The 26,575-nt window shown below is 34.5% G+C and overlaps 1 protein-coding gene and 1 long non-coding RNA gene across 6 annotated transcripts in view; one reads left to right on the forward strand and one right to left on the reverse strand.

Annotated features, from left to right (window-relative positions):
- Window positions 1-363: 363 nt before the first annotated feature.
- The window catches only part of LOC118735609, a 77,990-nt gene continuing 51,778 nt past the window's right edge, over window positions 364-26,575 (reverse strand). For 4 of the 5 annotated variants that reach the window (XM_036465457.1, XM_036465461.1, XM_036465458.1 and 1 more), the window contains 8 exons: window positions 4,322-4,428; window positions 3,670-3,781; window positions 3,249-3,603; window positions 2,943-3,157; window positions 2,716-2,874; window positions 2,209-2,642; window positions 1,113-2,137; window positions 364-1,022 (listed from right to left, as the gene is read on the reverse strand). In XM_036465457.1, coding sequence (XP_036321350.1) covers window positions 861-1,022; window positions 1,113-2,137; window positions 2,209-2,642; window positions 2,716-2,874; window positions 2,943-3,157; window positions 3,249-3,603; window positions 3,670-3,781; window positions 4,322-4,428 — 2,569 coding nt within the window. In that variant the 3' untranslated portion in view covers window positions 364-860. The remainder of the gene's footprint in view (window positions 1,023-1,112; window positions 2,138-2,208; window positions 2,643-2,715; window positions 2,875-2,942; window positions 3,158-3,248; window positions 3,604-3,669; window positions 3,782-4,321; window positions 4,429-26,575) is intronic. The other variant, XM_036465460.1, reaches the window with a different exon arrangement.
- On the forward strand, window positions 10,537-15,185 carry LOC118735610. Its single transcript, XR_004992619.1, has 3 exons — window positions 10,537-10,970; window positions 11,059-11,362; window positions 14,360-15,185. It is a non-coding gene; the product is annotated as an uncharacterized LOC118735610 (long non-coding RNA).

Below are 26,575 nucleotides of genomic sequence, written 5' to 3' on the forward strand. Positions count from 1 at the left end.
AGAGAGCACAAAAAATATATTGAAACGCTAACTAGCTGCGAAAACTTTCGAGTATTATCATCGATTTTTTTTAATTGAAATGAGTATTATTTTCTGTGTTAACTCATACACTTACATTTTTTATTATTAGCAAACATCATCACGCTTACGATTACTAAGCTAGTATGTATAGTAGGTAATTGTATATTTAAGGTAGGTATATTTATGTATATATTTATTTATTTTTTTTTTTTTTAGGCATTAGGTGGTTAATATTATTATTAATTTTATGTATAGATTTAGATTTATTGTTATTATTATGTTATATGCTATTTGTATGTAAAATTGTCGTAAGTTTAAAATTGATTTAGCTTTTTGTTTGTGTTTACATTGCCGATATATGCACTACAGGACGATAATCGTATGTACTATTTTTTTATATTAGATAGTGATTAAATTAAATTAAACAAGGACTTACATAGTACGAATTAGTAGCTTGGCGCACGGTTAAGGCATCTGTCGCGTACATTATGCACGTATATGGGTTAAATCTTCACTTATTCGCTATGTAACTATGATGCATAGAATTGAAGCTTCATAATTTTAAACATAAAAACACTAAACTATTACAAATGTAGTTAAGTAAAAGTTGAATTTACGCGGATCCGATAGTATGTATTCTAAATATAGTATATGTTGTTGAAAAAATTCTGCTAAAATCTGCTGCCCATGTAGTAGGTACTCGTCGTATTTATGTTTGTATGTATAGTTATGTATGTATTTGGAGCGTCTCACCCTAAATGCTGTCAAAGTTCAATTGTAGACAGATTACTTTTTAAGGCTTACAGGTGATTCAACTGCATATGCATATGAGAGCTCATTCAATCATAACGACTGCCTCTGGAGTTACACGCTTTTATCTTATCCACAGTACATTCCAAAGCTGCCTTCAAATCGTTGAACACAGGCACACCTTGGCGTTTGGCCAAATCAATTAGATACGACCGACCGCGATTATAATCTTTGATAGCAGCCGGCGTGAGCTGTAAGAAGAAAGCGCAAAAAGGAAATTATTTAAACACTTCAAAAAAGATTTCAACATTCATTTCTTCCTCCTCTCCACACACACTCACCTTTTCATTGTTTATCACACAGTCCTCGGGCAGCATTTGCACAGCTAAAACCACATTGTACATCAGTCCAATGCAATGCGCCGCCAACGTCATTGGCGCCAGCGAGCGTGTCTCATTGGTGATGACGAACAGCAACACCCGGCTGGCATCTAACAGCGAGGGGTTGAAAAGATATGGCCGCATCGGCGGCAACGCCCAACTGTATGTTTCTTCTGATACAGTCAACTCTTCTTCCTCCTCTTCCTCCAGCGCTGCGCCGCGATATTTTCGGCGTGTGCGTTTCAGTGATGTCTCCTGTGCGCCCAGCTGACGCGCATCCTCAAATACTTTGTCGGGCAAGTCCAGTTGCGATGGTTGCAAGCTCTCGTGCAGCGATGGCAAGTGGAAAGTGATGCATTTGCTCTTCAGGTACGGCATAGCGATATCTTGACGCCATTTGGTGCGCAAAAAACAACTACCACCAAGGTAAACGTCACGAAAGTCCACCCCAGAGAAAGTGAGCGTTTCACCGCCGCCATAATTACAATTTACCGAATTAATGGAGCTGCTCGATGAGAACACGGAGTCATTCGAATCACTCTCCTCAGCGTCAGCTGTGACGTTGCTGCCATCCATGCCCGCGAGTGCTGAGTGCATTTGGGCGGCGGCATTGGCGTTGATTTGCGTAAGCGGTTGTACTGTTGTTGTGTTTGTGCTCAAACCCGGATAAGCTGTAGCGGTAGTAGTAGAAGTATTAGGCGGTGTCGGTGGTGTATGAGCGGTTTGGATGGTTGTTGTTATTTCGGTTGTTTCTATAGATTCGATGTTAACAAGTATTTTTGTTTTTGCTTTACCTAAGTGAGCGGCCGAGCGAGATTTCAGTGGCTGATCCAATGGTTGTGGCGAGGAAGTGCCGCTATCGCGATTGCGACTCAACAAATCGCTGCTGCTGTGACGTTCATCGTTGCCGGGTACGCTAGTTTGACTTGAGGTGCGTGAGATGTTCTTGCTAGTGAAATAGCTGATGGCAAAATTGCTCTCATCACCTGTGTGGAAGGGGAAAAATGGAATATATATTATATTTATCATAGCAAACATGAACGTTGCTAGCGCTTACCTTGCATATTGGTAAGATAGACGGGCGGTGGTGGTACGTTCGTTCCCTTTATGGGCGAAATGCAACCACTTTCTTGTATCTCCTGCTGCAGCACCGAGAGATAAGCGGAAATCACGCAGAATAAATCAAAATCGACATCAGCCGATTCGTTTACCGAAGCGGTCGGCGTATCTGAGCTGCACGATGATGTGGACGAGGACGATGCGCTCTTCTTGGTGCTACTGCTGCCGCTGATATCTCGCTGAGCACTCGATTTTGTACTACGTTTTTCTAACGTTTCAAGCGTTTCACGTTGAGCTGCTACTATTTTATTTAAATTGTCTAATTTAACTAGACTCTGAGCGTAACCTAAATATAAGAGAGCGCGTTGACATTGTGCTACTGTAATGATGCCGTTCACTGGGTTAACACGATCGAATGCGCCGCGTACTACACTGCTTGTGGGATAGAGGAGAGTGAGTATTGCATTAACAAATCTTTTATATTATGCTTCATCATTCAACTTACACTAAAATCGATGCTATATTCGAGGGTGGATCTCTAATGCCAGCCAAAATTTCTTTGGTGCGCTGCAGACCCGATGGTATATCATCCATAACTGGCAGGCCACGACGTGTGACCAATTCCTTCAGTATTAGCTGATTGCGCCGGAGGTCAATGTATTCTCTGTGTAACAGGAAAAAATGGAAGCAATTAAAAAATGCGTCTATGCGAGTTGCTTGTATGTAACTTACTGCTGGGATATTTGCTCATTAAGAATCGATTGATTACGTTTATATGGATGTAGTACCAACACCAGCTGCTTGCAGTTTTGACCCGCTATATGTGCCGCCTCAATGGCACCAGCAGATGCGCGCGTCTCCGAATCCATAACGAAGAACAAAACACGCGCCTTCTCTTTGGCGCGATGTTCCAGCTCGATGAGATCAGGCGTCCAATCAGAAACTTGCTGCAAGATGGAGATAAAGAAAGCAGAAATTTAAAATTAACAAAATTACAATTAGAAACATTGAATTGCATGCTAAAGGTAAGCAACTCACGGGATTATAGAAGGAAATGCCAAGCTCTTTCAACGCCGGTATCGCTACATCGGCACGCCAGGTGGTGGGGTTGCACGAACCGCCTAGGAACACCTCGACCGGTGCCGATGTATCACCTTTTGACAATTTACGTTTGCAGTCTTCGACATTACTTAGGGATTTTGTACTACGTAGTTCAGTGCCGTTGCCGCTGCTGGTGCCCGTTGATGTCGAAGCGGTGCACATCAGGCTGCTGTTATTGGCCTCCGTGTTGGGTAAGAGGCCACCACCAGCACGACTATTGTCATTACTTTCTGGCTGTAGAGAGCTTAATAGATTCACTTTGTCACAGATCGATGGCGAGAATGTCGATGCGCTGAATAGAAGAAGAAAGAGTTTAAATTGTTTTTTTTTTAGGGGAATATCGTTTAAGCAAATTCACCGAAAGCGTTTTAGATCAGCTGCTAGCACACAAAATTCACCAAAGGTGAGACCATTCGATTGACGGCTGCTTTTGCGAGCCAATAATTTGGCTGTCTGTAGCATTTCGCTAACTGGAAAGAGAATTTAGGAAAAAGTTATTTACGGAATAAAATTTGTTCAGTGAAGTTAGTTAGAAAAAATGCACTCAAATTTATTTTGCCACAGGTTATTTAGAATCAATATTTGAATAGAAATAAAAACAAAATTGATGTAATGTTTTAGTGTAAAAAAAAAAAATTAATTCAGAAACTAAGTAAGAAACATAAATATTAAAAGTTTTGAAATTTTGGATTTAAATTTTAAAATGCGCTTTAATGTTCAACACATTTAAAAATGCAAAAATAAATTATAAGAAAAATTTTAACTTCAAGATTTTTAGAGATTTTAATTTTACATTTATGTACATGAAAAATATTTAATTTTGGAAATTAATGTCTTTTTTGCCTTTGAAATATTTGAGTGCAATTCGAAAATAAACTCCGTCACCGTTTCGAGCTTTTTCTATAGCAGGACTAGTTCTCTCTCGAAAACCGGTATTTCCTATCCTTTTCTTAAAAATATAAATTTAGCGAGGAATTGTTTTTTTTTTTTTTAAGTTTCCAATCACTCACTTTGCTTTTCACTTGGATGAAAACTCAGCTCATGGAAGAGCTCCTGTGTACGTTCCGCGGGCACCACATTGCAACGCGCTTTGGCACGCCAAGCATTTAGAACCTCTCTGTAAATAGAAGATGAAAATATTAAAAAATTAGTGTTTTCGAAAAAATTATCTCTTTACATTAAATTTGAGTGTAATAAAATACTTTGCCATTAATACTACTTTTGCCATACTATTTTATATAAAAAAATATTTTTCAATAAAACTCAAATTTTACTAACCTAAGATGTTGCCATAAAATTCATATTTTGCCATGAAAATTTTATTTCTCCGAAATTTTTTAATAATGTTGCTAGATGGAATATGCAAATATACTATGTATAGCAGTAAATTTAGTCTTTTCTCTAAAATCTATGCTTGCAAAAAAATTTCTTTCAGCGTTTGAAGAAATAATGTGACACAATTTATTTTTTTCCCAAAATTGATTCTATGTATGTGCATATGTACTTATCAAATTTTGTTTTACTATAAAATGTTTTTTTTTTTATCTACTAAATTTTCGTTTACTATAACATTTTTGTTTATTATACAATTTTTGTTTGTCATCAAATTTTTGTTTGGCATCAACTTTTTGGTTCCTATAAAATTTGAATTTGCTTTACATTTTTGGTTTGCTATGAAATGTTTGTTTCCCACGCAATTTTTGTTTGCAATAAAATTTTTGTTTGCTATAAAAATTTTTGTTTGCTATAAACATTTTGGATTGCTATAAAAATTTTTATTTGCTATACAAATTTTTTTTTTCTATCAAATTAGAGACTGACTATAATTTTTTAATTCGTTATAAGATTTGAACTTGCTTTAAAAATTTAATTTTGTTATTAAATGTTATTTTGACATAAAATTTGAATTTTCTATTTCGCCATTAACTTTTAATTGTGCTACAAAAAAGTTTAATTTTCCTATAAAATTTAAATTTCGATATACAATTTTAGTTTTGCTATAACATTTTAATTTTGATATGAAACTTAAATTTTGCTATAAAATTTTCATTTTGGTTTGAAACTTTTAGTTCGCTATAAACACCGTTGAAATAAAATGTTTTATTTATTTATTTTTTGTTATATCTAAAATTAAATTTTTTATATAAGTGTACATACATTCATACATACATATGTATGTATAGTACATATATTTTTGTGAAAATTATATATTTTGCTCAATATTTTTAATTTGGCTACAAAATTCGCCTTATGTATTTATATAATTGCAGCTTGCGCTATGAAATTCGCGCAACTATTCAATTTATGTCTTGCTTTAAAATTTGTGTTTTTGTATTGCCATAAAAATGGAAATTTTCGTATAAAATGTAATTTTTGTCACATAAATATTTCTAAGCAGCTTACTATAATTTATTTACTCTAAAAAGCAGCTTGCGACGCCCAAATTGACAATTTTGTCCTCTGTTTTCCACTGATTTGTAACGGTCTCAACCATTAATTGCACAGAGCTACTCTCCAAGTCATTGACCGCTTGGCGATTGCGCACAAATGCATTGCAGCCAACTGGTAATGCCGACATCGAAGAAAAGGGGAAGGCAACAAGCCCACAGCCAAAAACTAACAGCGAATAAAGCCAAAACCGTTGACAGCCAGTACGCCTGGTGTTCGACTTTACGTTGCACACTGCCGCCGATTGCATCATTACCAAGCGAAAATGTTTTTAGCACCAATGCTGACGAGCGCAAGTAAGACGATTAAAGAGGGTCGAAGGAGGCGTAGGAAGCTAGCGTTGGCTAAGCGCCTAAACAATTTTTTTCTATTGTTTTCTATGTGTTGCAAATGATGCCGGATGAATGAAAATTGGAAATGAAATCATCCAACGGTTTTGAAATGCGCCACAACACAACCAACACGACACCACACAACCACCATGCAAACTTTGGACAGACAACAAGCAAATTTAGAAAATTAAAAAATTGTAAATTTGCATTCAACGCAGGGAGCTCAGCCAGAAGGCGACATTGAACCTAGCTGGTGAAGTGGACGTCAGCAGCAAAAATTAAAAATTAAAAACCTCGTAAACGATTCCACGTGAACCCGTAAGTGGCTGGCGCTATACTGTGGCGCTGCTTAAAAGTAAAAAAAGGCATTCTAAGAGCGTACTGATAATTTTTCTTTCTTTGCCTAGGCTGCGGTGGGCTGAGAGCATTATTGAGTATTTTATTAGCTTGTCGCAAAATCAGCAAATGCGCCATATTTTGCGGTAATTAAGGCTCATGTTATTTTTGCAAAAGCGATTAAAGTACAAAATAAACTGTATATATGTATGTATATACATGGAAACTCATAGGCAAATGACTGAAAAAATAAAAGCATGCACTGCGCAAAAGAATTTTTACCGATATTTGAGGCAAACGTTTCGAAAGGCACAAAAAAAAAGCTCATAAATCCTAAAAACGGCAGACGCAAATTATTTTATGATGAATGTTTAGCTAATTTAAGCGATTTTAAATGATTTATTTTCTCTTCTTAGTTATCCAGTATTCAGCAGAAAGAGCTTTTACTCTGCTTAAAATTGCGAGAGAGGGATTTGGAAAAGGTAAGGTCATTGGTGCTTGAGTGCATTGAAAAGCTTAACACCCTTGGTAGACACAATAACTGCAAATTAGCGTGGGTACCTGGCCACAAGGGAGTGGAAGGCAACGAGGCGCCTGATTGTCGCGCAAGAGAGGCAGCAGCCATCACTCTAGTTGGCCTTCCTAGGAGTGGGTCGCAATACTTAGGAGGGAGAGGGTTTTAAAGTGGCATAGTTCATCAGGAATGCGTCAGGCAAAGAGTTTACTGGGAGAGTATAACAAAACGAGAAGCTTAGAATAATAACAGGTATCCTCACAGGACACTGCAGGCTAAGAGGGCAACTGGGGATATGGTCATATGACATTTGTCAAGACGTGAGAGAAGTTTAGGCTCAATGTGGCCACAGCTTAAGCACATTCAATCCCTATCTCCAAAATTGCTTTTGAACTTCATCAGGGATTTAGGTTTAGAATTAGTACTGTGAAGAGTAGATGGAACACTAGATCGCGGTGCAATAATATCTACCTATCTATTTATCTATCTACTCTTAAACCGTCTACAGCAGTCACGACCAAAACGTACCTATGTGCGCCAGTAGCTTTTAAAAGCTTTCTAAAGTTTTTATGTGGAGGCACACAGAGTAAAAGCTCTTTTCGATCGTGGCTGGTCTATAAATGTTCTCGTAAAATCCACGGCGGAGTGGAAGTTCCACCCATCTCGGCAGCTGGTTCGTAAGCGCCCTACTTAGAATTTGATCGAAGAAATCCCGATCTCAGAATTTATTTCAAAAACGCCCTATCTGAACTGAAAATAAACGCTTTAAGAAGCTCTAAAGATGTCATATGAATGAATATCCGGTCATTACCATACTCGTAAAAAACTGACGACCAAAGTCAGCTTGTACTGAAAGCTTTAAAAAACTTTGTCGAGGTCCACATTTGTTTGCGATATTTTTTAATATAAAACGATAGAAAGCTTAAAAAAAAATCTTGTTAAGCGATTATGTGAAGCGGTCAACTTTGCTATAAAATAAAAGTAGATTACCTTACTTCAATCACGACCAAAAATATATCCCGCGGGAAATACCCTTTAAAGCTTTTAATCAAATCTGGTATGGACGGGCTCAGAGGAGAACCTCTCTTTGTGGATTTATTCTTTAGTGGCATTCTCCAGTAGTGATCAGAGAGAGTTTTTACTCTGTTGCGAGTCCACATAGATAATTCGATTTTGCGCAGACGTTGAAAGCTCAAAAAGCTCGTCGCTAGCGCTCGGGAGCATAGGCTCTAAAAACTGTTAAGCCAAGAACTGTTACTCCAGGTCTCCACGGCTTTTTGATGAATATTTAATTTTGTTAATGAAAAGGAATGGAATGCGAAAAAAAAATCTCTCACCCTTTATACAAACAGAAGTCAAGCCGTGCGGCGCATAATTCTTTAACCAAGTATGATAATGGAAATGACCTAAGAAGCCTCAAAAAATGCTTCTTTGGCGGTCATTCACAGCAGTCTACCATCACTAACCGCCAATCAAGCTCATCACTTAGACGCAGACAAAAAAAAATAAAAATCAATTTTCCATCTTGCGAGTGTTTACACGTTTCTTTTGTTTACGGCCTTAGAAAAATTGCTACAATATGTTTATAAAAGCGCAGAACATTTGAAAAAAGAGCTGAAAATTCATATGCAAAAACATTTGCAAATTATTTTTATTTTAAAACCCCATATTTCATATGTGGAAGTGTATTGGCCTCTCGCATTTAGTCATACTTATTCACCTTGGGTACTTAAAAAAAAAAAAAATGGGTGGTACATTCATCCCATAGAACCGCCTAGCTGACAATGACATTTAACCGAAACGTAAACGCCAGAGACAATCATTTTATTGCCTATTTTAGTAGCAAAAGTGTTGTGATGCTCTTATGAACTATGATGCATAAAAATATGTATGCGAGACGTCACCTCGATTCATCAGCGGGAATGTTGACAGTCATTAATGTACAAATTGAATTCATGACTCGAGTATGAAGAGCAGGAAGCACAGTGCAATAAACTGTAACTGAGTGAATTAATATTGAAAACATGACAATCAAAATTATTAATTGCTTTAAAAGCGCATGATGCATGCGAATAGGCGGCGGAGGGAAAACAGCTTAGTCATGCAGGTTGTTTTGCTGAGAAGTTAATAGAAAAAAGTTGTAAAAAGCTATTTGAATTTGTTCATTTTAAACGTCCTGCAAAATACCAAGGAGCTTAGGAGAAAGAGTATTATATGATGTAAGTGGGGAGTGGTTTTTTCCAGGTGTACTGAAAGTTGATAGCTTACTCCAGTATGATGGGAGGCGTGGTCACCTTCGCGCCTTCGCAATTTCCAGCTTCAAAATACTTTAGCATTTTATAAAGATTTTCATTCAATTTATGCTCATTCAATTAGGCAGCCTATATACATATCAGCAAAGTGATCGATAGTGATCGGTCTCAGAAAGTTTTGGATTTTGATGTAATAAACAACCCCCTTCAGCTCAAAATTGCATTTTTCTGTGTGTGAAGTTTTAATAAGAATTATATCTGGTAATAAATTTAAACTAAGGATCTGAGTAAGTATATTGTAGTAAGTAGCAAAATATTCATATCCCCAGGTTTTGAAGTTAAAAATCTAGGTCGAGCTGAGATAAATCTCAGATAGAATCAAATAGATCTCAAAAATAGATCAACCAACGAAAATTCGTTTAATGCCTCTCGAAGAGTTTAATTTCTTTAGCAATTTAGTTGAACACGCCTGAAGCCACCCTAATAAGAAGTAAGTATTTCAAACGTAAAAAATTTCATTAAAAAGCAAAAAAAATCATTCAAATATTTAAAAAAAATTTTAATTAAAATAGAGAAAACATTTCATTCAAATATTAAAAAATATAAAAAATTAAAAATAAGGCATAAAAATATAAAAATTAAAAAAAATACATAAATAATAAAAAGAAAAATATTAAATTAAATAATAATATTAAAAAAATTAACGTAGCAAAAGTAAGTAAAAAAATCATTGCAACATATTAAAGCAAAAATAAAAAAATCATAAATAATCACAAAAACTAAAAAAATAGATAAAAACAAAAAATGCATTAAAAAGTATAAAAAATTATGAAAAATATTAAAGCAAATAAAATACAATAAAAAAAATACTATAAAAGTAAAAAATCATAAAAAGTATAATCACAAAAAAATATAAAGGAAATAGACAAAAAAGAAAAAAAAGAAAAAATAAAACCATTAAAACTTACAAAAAATATATATATATAAAAATCATAAGTAATTCATAAAAAATGTATAAAAAATATATAGGTATTTCAAAAAATCGTAAGGATATAAAAAAAAATCATCCAATTAATCAAAAATAATACATCCAAATAAAAAAAAAATCAACCAAAAGGATGAAAAACAAAAAAAAAAGTGTTTCAAAAAATTAAAAAGAAATTATTCAAAAAATAACCTTAAAAGGCCGTTAAATAATTAAAAAAAAATGTCTGCATTAATTATGTTTAAAAACAATAACATGTATAAGTATTTTAAATTTTTTCGATGCGCTTTTGGTAAATAAAAAATTACTAAGTTATAAAAAAATTATAATTCTTTTAAAAAATAAACTGCACAAATTTTTTCGAGCAAGAAAATTGTAAAAACAGCTCATTTTAAAAATGGTTTCGTCATAAAAAATCTGAATTTAGGTCGGGTAATTACCAAAGGGAAGATGTCAGCATTTTTGCGATTTGGAAAATTTGATGCCGTTCAACAGAGCTCCTTTAAACGTACCGAACTGCATCAAAATTGTCATAGCGAAAAAATGCCGACTTACATATTAGCTTTGACAATTAACTGATTTATTTTTGTTATTTTTCTAATAAAAGAATTCTTGTATTCTTTTTTCCATTCAAGCAATACTGATATATTGGATAAATGACTAGGAATGAATATCTTAAGCTAACTTTGAATGAAAGCTAGAAAACGAAGAAACACAAATGCTTATCTTCCAACACTTTTTTCTCCGAGTGCAAAAAGGAAATCAACAAACAACAACATCTAGCAGCGCTATGTATGTATTCGCAATACTACTATTAAAATTATTCTTATCAGCAATTAAATGGGAACTAAAATACAACGAAAAGGTCATTCATTTACAGAATTTATTTATACAGAGGCGTTGCGCGGTGATAGCATATTTACTCTACGACGGTGACAGTTAACTAAAGCTAAAATAAATAAATATGTTTACATGTGACAGCGGTGCAGCAGTAGAGGAGCAAGAAAATGGAGCTATAAAAGTGAAATAACAACAAAAAAGAATTCGCAAGCACAAACAAGTAAATAGCAAAAAAATGCGATAGAGTAGCAATAAAAAAAATGCATCGAAAAATAAGTGCAGCCAATCGGCTGCAACAAAAACAAAAACTTATTGACGCAACAGCAGCAAATTATAAATAAATGGTAAGCGAAGTGAATGGGAATTTTAAATGAGCAAAAAATAATTTTTATTAAAAACGAAAAAGACATCTCACTATAAGAAAACAGAAGTGTGCTATAAAAAATATGGAATATAAAGACAAAAATTAATAATTAAAAAAAAAATAAAAAAATTTATAAATTAATAAATTTAAAATTAAAAAAATGAGTGAAATTATTTATGGAACAATAATATTTAATGAAAAATATAATTTATTGAATAAAAACAATTTTTGGAAAATATATAATTTATTGAAAAAAAAACGGAAGAAACGTAATTTAAAAAAACATAAATTTATAAGAAAATATAATTTATTAAAATATATATATATGTCCAGAATATACTTAAATTGTGGAGGGAACACTTTTATAACCTACTGAATGGTAGCAGCGCTGAAAGTAGTGAGGAAGACGAACCCGAGTCCCCAGTCGATGATGATGAAGTAGCTGTCCCACCGCCTGACTATGACGAGGTACGAATAGCGATTACGCGGCTGAAAAACAACAAAGCTGCTGGAGCTGACGGCCTGCCAGCCGAGCTATTCAAGTACGGCGGCGAGGAGCTGATGAGGTGCATGCATCAGCTCGTATGCAGAATATGGTCAGATGAACGCATGCCCGACGACTGGAATTTAAGTGTGCTCTGCCCAAGAAAGGCGACCCCGCCATACGCGCCAACTACCGCGGAATTAGCCTTCTAAGCATAGGTTACAAGGTCTTATCGAGCGTATTGTGCGAAAGACTGAAGCCCACCGTCAACGAGCTGATTGGACCTTATCAGTGTGGCTTTAGGCCTGGAAAATCCACCATAGATCAGGTATTCACAATACGCCAAATCTTGGAAAAGACCCGCGAGAATAGGATCGACACACACCATCTATTTGTCGATTTCAAAGCCGCTTTCGACAGCACGAAGAGAAGTTGCCTTTATGCCGCGATGTCTGAATTTGGTATCCCCGCGAAACTAATACGGCTGTGTAAAATGACGTTGAGCAATACCACCAGCTCCGTCAGAATAGGGAAGGACCTCTCCGAGCCGTTTGATACCAAACGAGGTTTCAGACAAGGGGACTCCCTTTCGTGTGATTTCTTTAATCTTATGTTGGAGAAGATAATAAGAGCCGCAGAACTGAACCGCTCAGGCACAATACTTTATAAGAGCGTACAATTGCTGGCGTATGCCGACGACATCGATATTATCGGTAAAAACAAGGGCTACGTCTGTTCTGCCTTCTCGGGATTGGATAGAGAAGCAAAGCGAATGGGTCTGGTGGTGAACGAGGACAAAACGAAGTATCTCCTGTCAGCACACAAACAGTCAGAGCATACGCGTCTTGGCACCCACGTCACTGTTGACAGTTACAAGTTTGAAAAAGTAGACGACTTCGTTTATTTGGGAACCAGCATTAACACCAATAATAATGTCAGCCTTGAAATCCAACGGAGAATCACTCTTGCCAACAAGTGCTACTTTGGGCTGAGTAGGCAATTGAGAAGTAAAGTCCTCTCTCGTCGTACAAAGATCACACTCTATAAGTCACTCATCATGCCTGTGCTGGTGTATGGCGCGGAAGCATGGACAATGAAAGCATCTGATGAGGCGGCTCTTGGAGTTTTCGAGAGAAAGATTCTGCGAAAGATTTACGGACCTTTACGCGTTGGTGATGGCGAATATCGCAGACGATTTAACGATGAGCTGTATGAGCTTTACAACGATATAGACATAGTGCAGCGAATTAAAATTCAGCGGCTCCGCTGGCTTGGCCATGTCGTTCGGATGGACAGAAACGCTCCTGCTCTGAAAATATTCAACGCGGGCCGCGATGCTGGTAACAGAGGAAGAGGAAGGCCTCCTCTGCGTTGGAAAGACCAGGTGGAGAAGGACTTGGCTTCACTTGGCATTTTCAATTGGCGTCAGTTAGCACAGAAGAGAAATGACTGGCGTGCTGTTTTGGACTCGGCCAAAATCGCTTAGGCGATTACAGCGCCAAATAAGAAGAAGAAGAAAATAAATATAATTTATTGAAAAAATATACTTTAATAAACAAATTTATGTACTTTATTGAAAAAAAAATTAATTCGCTGAAAAAATTTAATTATTAAAAATCTATCATTTATTGAAAAATATTATTCATTGAAAAAAAAATATAATTTATTGAAAACCAATACATATAACCAGCCCTAACCGTCAAAAAGACGCAAGGGACATCTTTTTCAAAATTTTATGTTTAATGCAGAAATGCATCTAGATGCACTAGGAACATTTCTGCTTCAAAAATAAAATTTTATAAAAAATGTTGCTAACGTCCTTGACGCGATATTTTATTGAAAAATAGCATAATGAAATTTCGAAAAAATATATTTTTTTAAATAATACAATTTATTGAAAACAAATATGTATATTAATTAAAAGCAAATATATTTATTGAAAAAAATATAATTGAAAAAAAATATGATTTATTGAAACAATTTAACTTATTGAAAAAATATATAATTTATTGAAAAAGCAATTCAGAGAAAAAAATATAATTTATGTAAAAAAAATAATTAATTAAAAAAGTATAATTTAATAAATAAAAACATATTTTTAAAAAAAATTAATTTATATTTATTGAAAACAACAATAACAATTAATCAAAAACAAATCAAAAAATAAATAAAAGCAAAATAAATAAAATAAAATAAAGCAAATCTGACTGGGAATAAAAAACTAAAGCGAAAACCAAACAAAGAAGCCAATCAAATTTAATTATCAAATCTAAAAATAAAGCAAATAAAATCAACGGTTATGTCACTGACTTTAAATAGGTATGCACAAGAAGAGAAATTGCTGCTGGCATTCGAGGTGTTGCCACCACAACGCCATTGTGCGGACTGTACGCTCCTCTCCCCAAACTACCAAATGTGGTTAAAAGATATTTTCCTTTTGCATAAAATCAATTGAGATTCCAAACTAATTACAATATCTATCAACTACTTTAGCAAAACCGCCGCGAAGTGCGCGTTTACTTCAGCAGCCAGCGCTTTAGAGCTGATGATGGCATAGCAGCTGGCCATTGACCACCTACGCATGATTGCAGCAGCAGTAGGCGAAACAGCAGCCGCGGCCAACGGCGACTGCACTAGACAAACAACCAACAATCAGCTAACAAAACCAAGTTGCCCAAAGATTTAAATCAGCCATTAAAACATAAAAAAAACGCACAGCAGTATACGTACATAGTAACAACAACGCACCTGACTTCGGCGGCCACGGCGTGCTGGAAAACTCACTCACTCGGTGGCAAGTTGCTAAATTTGGCAACTTTGAATTTCGATTTGTTTTCTTGCGTTGTGTGGGACGCTAAATGGTTGCTGTTCTGTTGAGGTAAGTGCTGCAAAGCGAACGGATTGAACGGCACAAGCAGTGAAATAGTAAAAAAACAACAAAAAAAAAACTTTATGAAAGAAAAAACTTCAATAGCCAAAGCAAAGCAACCAACTAATCCAAAATATAACAAATTTAAATCCTAAACACAACAGCAACAACAACAGTGTACATATGGACCAAAGCACAAATAATCATAAGTGGAGCGAGGGCGTCTCGTGGTTGGCGAGAGTTGGTGAAACCGAGGTGATTGCGATTGTGTATGCGCGGCGAATGTATGCACAGATCTAAAAGGGTCTCGTTTAGCTTCGGCCCCTTGATGCTTTTATGCTGCTACGCGTGTTGGTTATTTTGTTACCGATTACCAAATGTAAAAGTGTGAAATGAAATAAAATGTAATGCTTGCTAAAGCGCTGAGACGAGCGGAGGCGGAAAGAAGAATTTAATGGTTTTTGCAAAATTTTTAATTTTCTATCTTAATTCGTTTTCAAGTACTATTTTAAGTTTTTGTATGGTTTCTTTGCTTACCTTTATTTTTAATTTATTGATTTTTATTTTTGTTATTTTATTTATTTTTCTTAATTTATTTTTATTTTTTATTCTTATTTTTATTTATTTTTTGTAATTTTTTATTTGTTTTTTATTTAGTTTTTAATTTAATATTATTTAACTTTCTATTTTATTTCTTGTTTATTTTTTCATTTCCGTTATTTATTTATTAAAATTTTTTTCCATTGCTCATATTTTATTTTATTTTTTAATTAATTTTCAAATCTTTTTTATTTAGGATTAACTTTTTTTCTTTATTTCACATTGTTTTAACTTTTAATTTTTTATATTTAGTTTTACTTTTTACATTTTTTAATTTTTATATATTTTTTTGGTTTTTTAATGTTCGTATTTTTAATTTATATTTTAAAATTTGATTTATATTTAAATTTCTCCCTTTTAGTAAAGAGGGTTAAAAGCTAAGGACAAATTGATTAGTGGAAAAGTTAAATTAAAAAAACCTTCAGTGCCATAATGTTCTTAACAAATAATAACAATCTATTTTAATAAAATAGTTTTCACATGTGTATACCCATATAGCTTTCAAAGTCATTTTTGTGAAAAGAAATTGATTGTAAAATACCTTACAAATAAATAAAAAAATAATCGATTTCAGCTTGAGGTCATTAAAAAATTTGTTCAAAACAATAATTAAAAAAAAAAAATGTACCATTGGTATTTTTAAACGATTCTGGAACCAGAATTTAAAGAGTAAAATACAAAAAAAAAACTTATAAATATTTTAAGAAAACAAAAAAAACCAATTAACTCAGGTAATAAAAAAACAGGTGTAATTAAAAATTTTATTGATATTTCTAAACGATTTCTGAAACCAAAATTTAAAACCTAAAATACAAACATAAATATTGTAATAACACTGTAAGTTCTTAAAAAAAATTTAAATAAATTTAGGAAATACATATAAATAAAATCAAGTGCAATTATAATCTTTTAAAGAAAAATTTTAGGTTTCGAAAATATTTTCATACATAAAAAATGAAAAAAAAAAAAATGTAAACATAATTAAGTGCTTTAGTCATTAAATAAATTAAAAAAGGAAATAAAAAACGTGTAACTTTAAATCACGTAAGAAAACATAAGAAACGACGTAAACACATTTTTTCCTTCTGCATTTGTTTCTTCCATTTTGCTTGTGGGCGCCCTTGCGTTCGTTGTCCATCCATCGGTGACGAGTCGAAGGATTTTTTCACTGAAGCCTCGTCAACCATTATGCCCAAGCCCGCGCAATAGTATTCGTATGCGTTTTTTTAGAAAATCAAAAGAAGAAATCAACGAACATAAAAAAATTTTTTTTTTCTGAATATGAAGTGCAGCCTTAGCCGAAGTGCAGACACAATTCCCTGACCGATAAAGCAGCATTAAGAGTACAACTCCACAAAATGCTCTTTAGCTATTTAAACATTCGATGCTTTATCCGGCTATAACTTTTATATTGCAGCGTAAGCGCTGAAAGCCACAACGGTTTAAATGCTTGGTATGGAGTTCCGCGCTGAGAGTATCGACAAAATGACTTTACAGCAAAATCGCAAAAATTGGCACAACTGCGCGCATAGTCTGGCATCACCATAGCGCTCAAGCTACAGCCAATGGGAACACCGCATCGCCACATCTTCGTGCATGTGGTTCGCAACAACGTTGTTGTCGGCGACGACCACTACAGGGTCGTTTGTTGGCATTCACTTCCTACAAAGCATATCAAATACAGGCTACAGCTGCAAAGCGAACAACCACATAAAAGTCCCAACTGGCCAGGCCAACTCACTCAATGTTGCCCCGCTGACTGGCGTGTATTTCAGCACAAGCGGAAGCAATAATTGCTTACAGCTTGCATTTGGGACAATCACTGAGGCAACGAGACTTGTGCAGTGGTCGCCGACAAAAAATGCAAGCGGGTAAACTAAAACGAAGGTAAAAAAAGTACGACACAAGAGTACAAATCATGAAGCTCGCATATCAAGATTCGACTGAGTGAGCTGTGGAGGCTACCTGATAATTATACTTTTGTAGGAGCACTGAGTGGTAGAGCACAATTTGTGGTAGAGAGCGAGTGCCCCACGACAACGTGGTGCAGGCGAGAGACAGCCGCCGATATGGTTGGCCTCCCTACGCGCCGCAGCTCTTTCTCTCACCCATCTCGCCGATTGAGGGGCCGACCGACCAACCAACCGTACGACCGTGTTGCTTAAATCGGAACCAGCCGCAAAATAATCGATGATGAGGTCATAACTAATAATAAAAATGATTCTACAAGCCCACCGCAACCCGCGACCGTGCTGACGGATCCAACAACCAGTCTGCGAGCCAGCCAACCAACAAGCTGAAGCAGTCAAGCAGCTAAGAGCGTGAGGAGGGGAGCGAGTAACAAAAATAAATACATACATACATGCTATGAGTATTTACCCTGCAGGGAAACCGCGGACTAGTGAATAAAATTTCTAGTTCCGTACAAGATCTTTATCACGAAAAATGAACCAGTCCGATAGTACATAACTAGATCCCAAGCAGTTCGAAATCGGCGAAATGTGGTACTCTTAAAAAAACTTTTTTATTTCACTTTTTTCTTTAGAAATATATATCTAAGGTGACGAATTTAGAACTGGTTTGGAATTATAGAAAAAGGGATGCAGCGGGTGCTTGTTTGGCGGCTTTTTCGTTCAAATGCACTTTCAATCTGCACTTCGCAGTTGCTTTTTCATAGTTTGGTAATACAAAATAAAAGTTTGTGTTAACATATTAACATATTGTAACCGTCTGGAATCTAACCAATAACAGCGAGCACCTCTGCAAAGTCAGCTACAGCCAAAGGTATCTAAACGTACATTTCTTACAATCATTCAAACAAATTTAATTTCAAATCGAAAAAAAAACAATTCTTTGAGAATAATTTAAAATCGCACACGGAAGAACCGAAAAGATTGAAAAGTCATGATATTTTTTTCTTTCGTCTTTTGGACTAGTTCGAAACTATCGAAAAAGGGACAATTGACACTTCCTAGGAAATCGCCATGTTAAATTCGCCAGTTGTTTGCATGCAAAAGAGATTTGTCGCGAACCAGTACTGGGTCTAAATGTACTAGAAGCGCACCAGTTCAGAACTAGAGATTTTTCCCACAGGGTATGTACTGCAACTACACTACGAAACCTAAACAAAATAGCAGCAACAACAGGCAGCGCCACAATAAATACAAATATTCGTAAATAAATGTGTATGGTTGTGTTTTTAGAAAACGAGTATAGTCCACATAGCACTTTTGAGGAGTGGAGCAACGTTGAAGCTATAGCTCTCCACAACAAGAGCGGTGGTGTTTTGTATAACGACTGTTGTTGGTGGAGGTGAATGGCAGCCAGTGGAGAAGTATACAGTTAACACAACAGCAACAGCAATTGGATGGTTGGCTGGAGATTTATACTCCCGGATGACAAGCACGAGTGAGCAAGGCAACTCACAACAAGCAGTGCAAGACGAGCAGTTTGCGGGGCAAAGTTATGCAGATTGGAAACGCAGCGGTGGTTCTTTTAGATAGTTGCAGGAGTTGCAGCTGCAGTGGGGGGCCGCCGGCCAACAGCTGTTGCTTAGACGTGCTGACTACATTGCAGTTGGCTGATAGGCTGGCTGCTTGGTTTGTTGTTGTTTGCTGTTTGATTTCTTGCTTCATTAGTTTGCTGCTATTGCCGCTGCTGGCTGCTTTGTTGTGTAACTTGTTTGTTCAGATGCTGAATTGTGGGCTGCAGCAATTTATTTCGAGCAATTTGGGCCAAATGGTTTGTTTCATTATAAACTTTGGCTTTTGTTGGTCAATAAATGAAGGTAGAATATACATATGTATGAATCATTTGCGTGCATTTTGCAAGTGTTTTCGAAGTAATTTATATTCAATGTAGCGAACTCTGCGAAGTGCAATGGAGTGCTAATGAAGTAATTGTGGTCATTTGAAAACTAGGCTAACATTAAGTTGCCATGATTTCAAATACCAAGCTCTTTTCTTTCTTCAATTGGAAAAATATTTTGGTTTTTCATAGAAATATTTTTAAATATTAACAATTATACATAGTTTGAAATTAAAAAAAAAACGCGAAAACTTTTCCGAAAAATTCCAAAAATGCAATAAAAAAAATCCCCTAAAAATATGTTTTCCCAAAAACAAATGTTTTCTCAATAAAATATCTATCTACCCACAAATAACAAAAATTTAAAAATGTATTTCCGAAAACAAATCACAGAAATTGTACTTAAAAAAAAAAACATAAAAAACATTTGTTTCCAATAAATTTTTAAAATAAAAATGTTTTCAAAACAAATATGTATTTCGACAAGAAATATAAGCATAGAACGTGGATATTAATAAATCCAAAAAATTTCCAAAAAAAAATTCTTATGAAATTTTTTCTTAACTGAACTCATTAAAAACTTTCCGGGCAAATACTTTGTTTTCAGAAATATTTAAAAATATTAACAACAACATATAATGTAAAATTTTTATGTAGATATCGCATCACAAATAATTTTTGCTCAAAACTGTTAATTTTATAAAATTTATCACTGCAATTTCTTTAGGAAAAAATACACTGAAATATTGAGAATTATAGTTTGAAATCCTAAAAAAACGTCTCCCTAAAAAGTCCAAAAAAAATATTTACCAAAAACAAATTCCAAATTCATAAAATTTATCCCTGGATTTTTTTTAGGAAAAATATGTATATTGATTCCTGAAATTTTTCGAAATATTCAGAGTTATAGTTTGAAATCCTAAAAAAATGTCTCCCTAAAACATCGAAAAAAAAAATTTACCAAAAACAAATTCCAAAACAATAGTTAATTTCATAATCAATTAAATACGTACTATAGAATAAAATTGATTAGTATTAAAAAATCGTCAGGCTACTCCTATGAAATATTTGTGTTCAAAAACCATTTTTGGTTGAAAAAGTTTAATGCAACATTTTTTTTTTTGAAAATAACTTTACTACGCTAATTTATAATTTAAATCATCGGGAAACGTATTTTTTCGTTCACGAAATACTGGACCAAGAAGAATTTTAAAATATAGAACCCCAGTATCACTAACCAATTTAAAAATTTATCAGACCGTAAAAATTTAAAATGACAAATTTTCCGAACTAAATTGTGTAACTTTAAAATTTAACAGGCTGATAAATTTAAAATTGATTGGTGCAACCTGGCATAAGAACTATAGTTTGAAATCTTAAAAAAATGCCAAAATATTTGTATCGCTATAATTTCTCCAAAAAACTATTTTCCTGAAAAAATAAAAAAAAAAAACTATTACATAAAACTAATCATTGTAACACTATAGAAAAAAACATTTTGAGGATTTAAAAAAAAACATCATGCGGGTATTAAGTATGAAATATTTGTGTTCAAAAACCATTTTTGTTCAAAAAGTTTATAATTTAAAAATCATAGCGAAATAATTTTTTGTTCACGAGATACGAGTATTGTATATCATTCCAGATTACAATGCATATCTATTTTTGCTCCAAAAAAATTATCTTTATTCAAAAAAAGTACTTTTTCTAGAAAACTTGTTTTGTTAAAGAGAATTTAATTTTGTAAAAATAATCACTGAAAACTGTGCTCGTCCTTAAGTTATTTTTTTTTTATTATTTTATGGCCTTATAACAATTATATCGAATCCTACTGAAAGAAGTCTGATGAGGAAATGTGGTGATTTCCGAAATAGCTATCACTTCAACAATTTTTTCAAAATTATTGTTGCTTTTCCACAATAAGTTTTTCATTAAAAACGACCTCGAGCTCAATAAAAATTGTTGAATGTATTTAATGCCGTTATCTTAACTACTTAGCTTTGCCTGGCCTTTAAACACAAATTTTGTTCTCAAAAAATGTGTTTGAAGGGGAAATAAATTATAAAAGCTAATTACTTGAGAAAACTGAACTTAAAATTTTTCTCAAATAGAATTTGTTTTGAAAAATTTTCCGTCAAATATTTGGACTTAGATCACAAAGAGCCTTCGATCTATTAGCATAAAACGTCTTATAAAATTATGTCAAACGGTGGCGAATTACCAAGGTAACCATACTTAACGATGCTTTAAAGCCTGTACATCACAAAAGACTCAACAGCTCAGCCATTTAGGTTGTATTTATATGCATTCAGAAACATCTACGATTTTTAATTTTAGCACAATTTTTTTAGTTCCTCTTGTAGCTTAGAATATTAAATCTGACTACGTCCCGTTTAGATTTTCTGTGGTTACAAACTTAATTAACGATAGTATTTACTCAATACTTCGGAAACTAAAGGAGATATAAAAAAATGGATAACGCCGTTTAAAAGATCTTCATTTGTACTAAATCACCGATAAAATGTTAGCCCATGAAAAAAGGCTGTGAAAAAAGTTATTTTACTTTTGTCGATAAGACTTTTGAAAGATGCGAGATAGAGCTGACTTTTGGAAGTAAAATAAGGCACAACTAATTTCCTTAAATTAAAAAGTGTTTTGAGAACTTTCCAAAAGAATTTAAAAGATAATTTTTTTTATTTTTTATTTGGTTTACATTATTATTTTTTTATACTTAAGTATCTGCATTTTTCCTTTTGCCTATACCAACGTCTTTTAGCCATTTACGATTTATGCATATATACTTTGCGCAGCACCAAATTAAGCAATCAAAAGCGAAAATACAAACAAACAACAACTGCATACTTACTATAATAACAAAAATCGACACACAACAGCAAACACAAAAAGCACGACTGAATAACAACAAATCGCGTTGATAAAAATTATCAATTGAATTATTGCACGTTTGTTCAATTAAAACGGCTGACTGATTGATGGTTTGAGTAATTGATTGATTTGAGCGTTAAAATGATTACATATTCGTACATGTAAATATTTGTATGAAAGAGCGAAAGAGAGTGGGTTAAATCTTTTTTTATGCAAAGTCATCCATCGAGAGCTTTAGATTTATAGTATAAAAATAAAAATCTAGCGATAGTAATTCTAAAATTAGTGAAGGTATAAATTAAAACGACTTTGAAGGCCAAAACCTTTTAATGGCCAATTATAGTCCTGAGCAAGACCTTTTTAGCGACATAAAGATTAAAAAAAAAAGGATATAAAATAAGAAAGTTATAGCGAAAAACGCGATTTAGCGGTTTTGAGCGGGTGCAAAAAAAAAAAAAAAAAAATTTACAGCCAAAATTTTCTCTCAACATACAAAAGTGTTAAAATGAAATTGACACATGCTAAACTTTTTTTTATTTCATATGTTGTGATACGGCTTAATGCACATGTATTATTTTCATAAAACATTTCTAGGTATTCCTTGTAGTTTTTTATAGCTTTTAATGTTTTCGAAAAGTTTTAAAGACCGTTTCCTTGGATGCCTGCATCTAAATATGTCAACCAAATTTTTGTGGAGCAAAGAAGCGATGCCTACTAGTAATTTTAACAAACTCAGTAAGAAATGTATCAATTAAAAGCTAATGGACACAGCTTTTACCCATCTGTAGTTTTGACTGTGTTGCTCAACACCACAAAGAAAAAAAAAAAACGTCGGTAAAACGCAATAAGCAGACACACTTTAGATCAAGGCGCGGTAATTGCCAACATTCGTCCTTCAAAGAAAACATAAACCTAAAATAGCAACATACGCCCACTAGCGCGCACGCACGCAAGCCACCTCATTGCCAGACGCTCCCCAAAGCCCAAACAAAAAAAAAACAAAAACAGTCAGCCAGTCCGCTGAGACTCACCGCGTCATGTCGTCACAACTGCTCCGGTTCCAAATGCACGCCGCTGTGGTGTTAATGATACCACCGACACTGCATGTCCTGCTGGTCGACGAAGTCATTACAGCGCCGGTGGCGGTCGGTGTTAGTGTCGTCACTTTTGGCCGTTGCCCTTTAACCTTTCGGCGTAGCATTTTGCCGCCTGCTTGGAGCGGTTGCGCTTGCGTTTGCGCGTGTTGACGACTTCGCCACTTGTCCGACGACAAGCGACGCGTCGCCGTGACATCAACATTTATTTTGGTGATGATTTCAATGATGACGGCTGCTGACAACGGTGCCGCGACTGCGAGCGACAATGGCGGTAATGCTTATAGATATAGTATAGCGGCCGCAAATCTTAATTATGTTGATATATCGATGATGAGACTGACTAGTTGGTTGCTCTGATCTGGTTTTATCTCGCTTCGCTGGCTCTCTATATATGGAGCTGTCAGTCATGCAGTCGATTGGTCGTTTCGTCAGCCGCCAATTGTTGCTTTCAAAGCACTTTTTAGATATAGTTGTGTTGGATTGCGTGGAGGTCTTCACCAAACAAACGCAGCAACTGATGACATCACACGCCGCACTCACTTACAGAAATATAAATACACAAATTTGGGCATAAACGTTCACGCGCACACTTTAGTTTTTTTTACGTATTTTATAAAAATTGCGAATTTTACGCCGATTTTCAAAAACTAGTTCTTCCTCTTCTTTCATATGATAACACATAAATTTTTATATAAGCCAAATTTTATTTTTATTTTTTATCAATATCGCTTTGTTTGCATTTTATTTCGAGTGGCTAAAATTAAAGCGTCCGCTTTGCTTGTACATCCGTGCGCAAATGAATCGTACGCGAGCAGCTAACTCCATAACATGCCTGCTCACAAACGAAATTTGCTACATACATAGTTAACGGTTGAGGTGGTAATCGAGGCCGCAAAAAAAAAAAAAACAAAATGAGCAAAACGAATAACCACAATTTGAATGCCAAAGAACAAATACAGTGCAAAGTACAATGAAATTTCGTTCGGAAAAATACAACAACACGTAGCTATAGTCATGTGAAAAATTTTAGAAATACGACATTTTCACCAGGATTGGCTATTTTTCAGATAAAAATTCAGCTTTTTATCTAAAAAAAAAAAAAAACATATAAGTCCAAATTTCAAAATTTTACAACAAAAAACTTTTTATTAAGAACTTTTAGAAAAATTCAGCATGCAGTTTTATATCCCGATAAATTCTAGCTCAAGAAAGTGCAAGTTTCAAGCGGCTGAGAAATCGCGTTTATATACGAAGTATGTTCGAAATAATTTTTTGTATGCAACAAAATAATAACACGAAAAAAAAGTATACAAAATCAACAAGAACTCTATAAAACTGCATACTTAAGAAATTTTCAAAAAACTCTTTATACAAATTTTGTTATGGTTGTAATATTTTAATTTTTTTTTTTGAGTTTTCATATAAATTTTGAAACTCTTAATAAAAAGTTTTGTTGTAACAATTTCTTGCATTTTTCAAAATTTTCTACAAAATTATGAATTCGGACTTATGTATATGGTTTTTGTTAGATAATGAGCTGTATTTTTATAAAAACCATTAAACAATCAAAAGAAAAATAGCCAAAACTGATCAAAATGTCGTGTTCCTATTATTTTTCACATGACTGTACGTTGATGTGTAAATGGCATAGTTATCGCAGCGATAACTTTTCTAATCTTATCGCCAAGGAAACACCGTTGATTTGTTTTTTTGGCTTAGTTTTTAGGCGCCAAGCCATTGTAGCAGATGGACGCTTTCTGATTGAAGTAATGGTTAACGAAAACTGATTGTTACATAAGTATGTGGGAAAGTGGACTGTTGAAGCAGTTGTGGATATGTATATAGAATAGAATAAGCATTGGCGCGATAGTAAAAAATCAAAACAAGCACTTTCTAAGGTTTGCTCAAAGGAAAGGAACATAACTAACTAATGGCGAAGTAAATTGAGTTCAGTTCGCGTTTTTTATATTTATAGCTTCAATATTGCATTCTTTTAAATAAAAGTTTTTTTTTATTATTTTTGAATTTTCCAAGCAGAAACAGAAGTAGTAGGGTGTTTTTGTTTTGTTTAGCAGCTAAATTGAGCAATTAGTAAATATGTGTAATCAATAGCGGTGTTAATTAATGACTTTTTCTTTTCCACCAAAAAAATGCTGCAATGAAATGAAAGTAATCAATGAACACCGCAATTTATTATATTTACTAATTGCTCAATTTAGCTGGCTATCTGAACACATTGTAAGGGCATTAATAATTAACAGCTAAAACACACAACGTTTTTGTTCGAAAGCAGTTATGTAAATGTGCTGAAATGAACGATTTGGATCTTGTTCCTTCTGCAAGCTTCCGATCTTCAAGGAGTATCTCTAAATAAGTGAAGCAAATTAGTACTAATGAAGCTACGTAAGTCTCAATCTCCAGATTGGCGGACAGTAATGCCCAAATCGCAATAGAATAGCCTTAGCGTTTATTCCTAAAATTTTATGGTTGTAGTTAATAATAAAATGGCAGGTAATGGTAAACCCAATGCCCGCTGTCGGTAAGAGACATATACGTCCAGACTCAGATGAGAAGGCACGTTTTCATATGTATGACCATCATACGAGATTCCTAACCGAGTATTTTTTTCACTTGGAAGCACCATTAAAGTAACTCGCTCATGTCTAAATGACAGGTATTTAAATTTTGTGTGCTAAGGAAATTAAAGACAATTTTCGCAGTGCGAGTTATATTTGGTTCAACAGCTGAATGTTAATTAGCTCGCCACTGTGAAAACGGCTCCATATTAGCAACGACGAACCGCAGAGCTCTGGGTACTACAAATACGTATTAGAAGTTTTAACAGGCAAATATGATTCTAAGTACCCTTGAAAGCAAAAAGGTTTTGACGAGACCTCAAGAATGCATGATATGCAGGCAGGAAAAAAGAGCTTTGAACTCAGAAACTACACATACAAAGACCTTTCTTTACGAATGAATGAAGAACGGAGAAAGTATGTGTAACCGATTTGCGAAACCAAAATTATCTAAATGTCGGCCTAATGCTGCAAAGAGAAGATCTGAAGTATTGCGAATAATATTAGAACGACAAAGTCCAGCTATCACTTAGCTTAAGCTCATGTCAGCCCTGAAAGGCTACTGCTGAGCAAAGAAAAGTAGCAATATAGATAATTGTTTTAACGCAGCTCTTGGTGCTTTGGAACCGCAAGTTGTAGAGCAATACCCTTCTTGGAAGGAACAACGATTTTCTCAGCACGAAAATAAAAATTTGGGGGTTTACTGCTTAGGCAGTCATCTGTCGTGTACATAATGCTCAGAACCGACTGAGTCAATGACGACGATGGCATTGGATATAGCGCAACAGCGAAATCGGCTTGCCTCCAAGCCAAATTTGACAAGGGCTACGGAAATTCGTTCCAAAACACATCATACACCAACCCTATGGGAAAC

Source organism: Rhagoletis pomonella, unplaced genomic scaffold (genome assembly GCF_013731165.1).
Source record: "Rhagoletis pomonella isolate Grant_MI unplaced genomic scaffold, Rhpom_1.0 Rhpom_scaffold_00003, whole genome shotgun sequence".
Classification (NCBI taxonomy): domain Eukaryota; kingdom Metazoa; phylum Arthropoda; class Insecta; order Diptera; family Tephritidae; genus Rhagoletis; species Rhagoletis pomonella.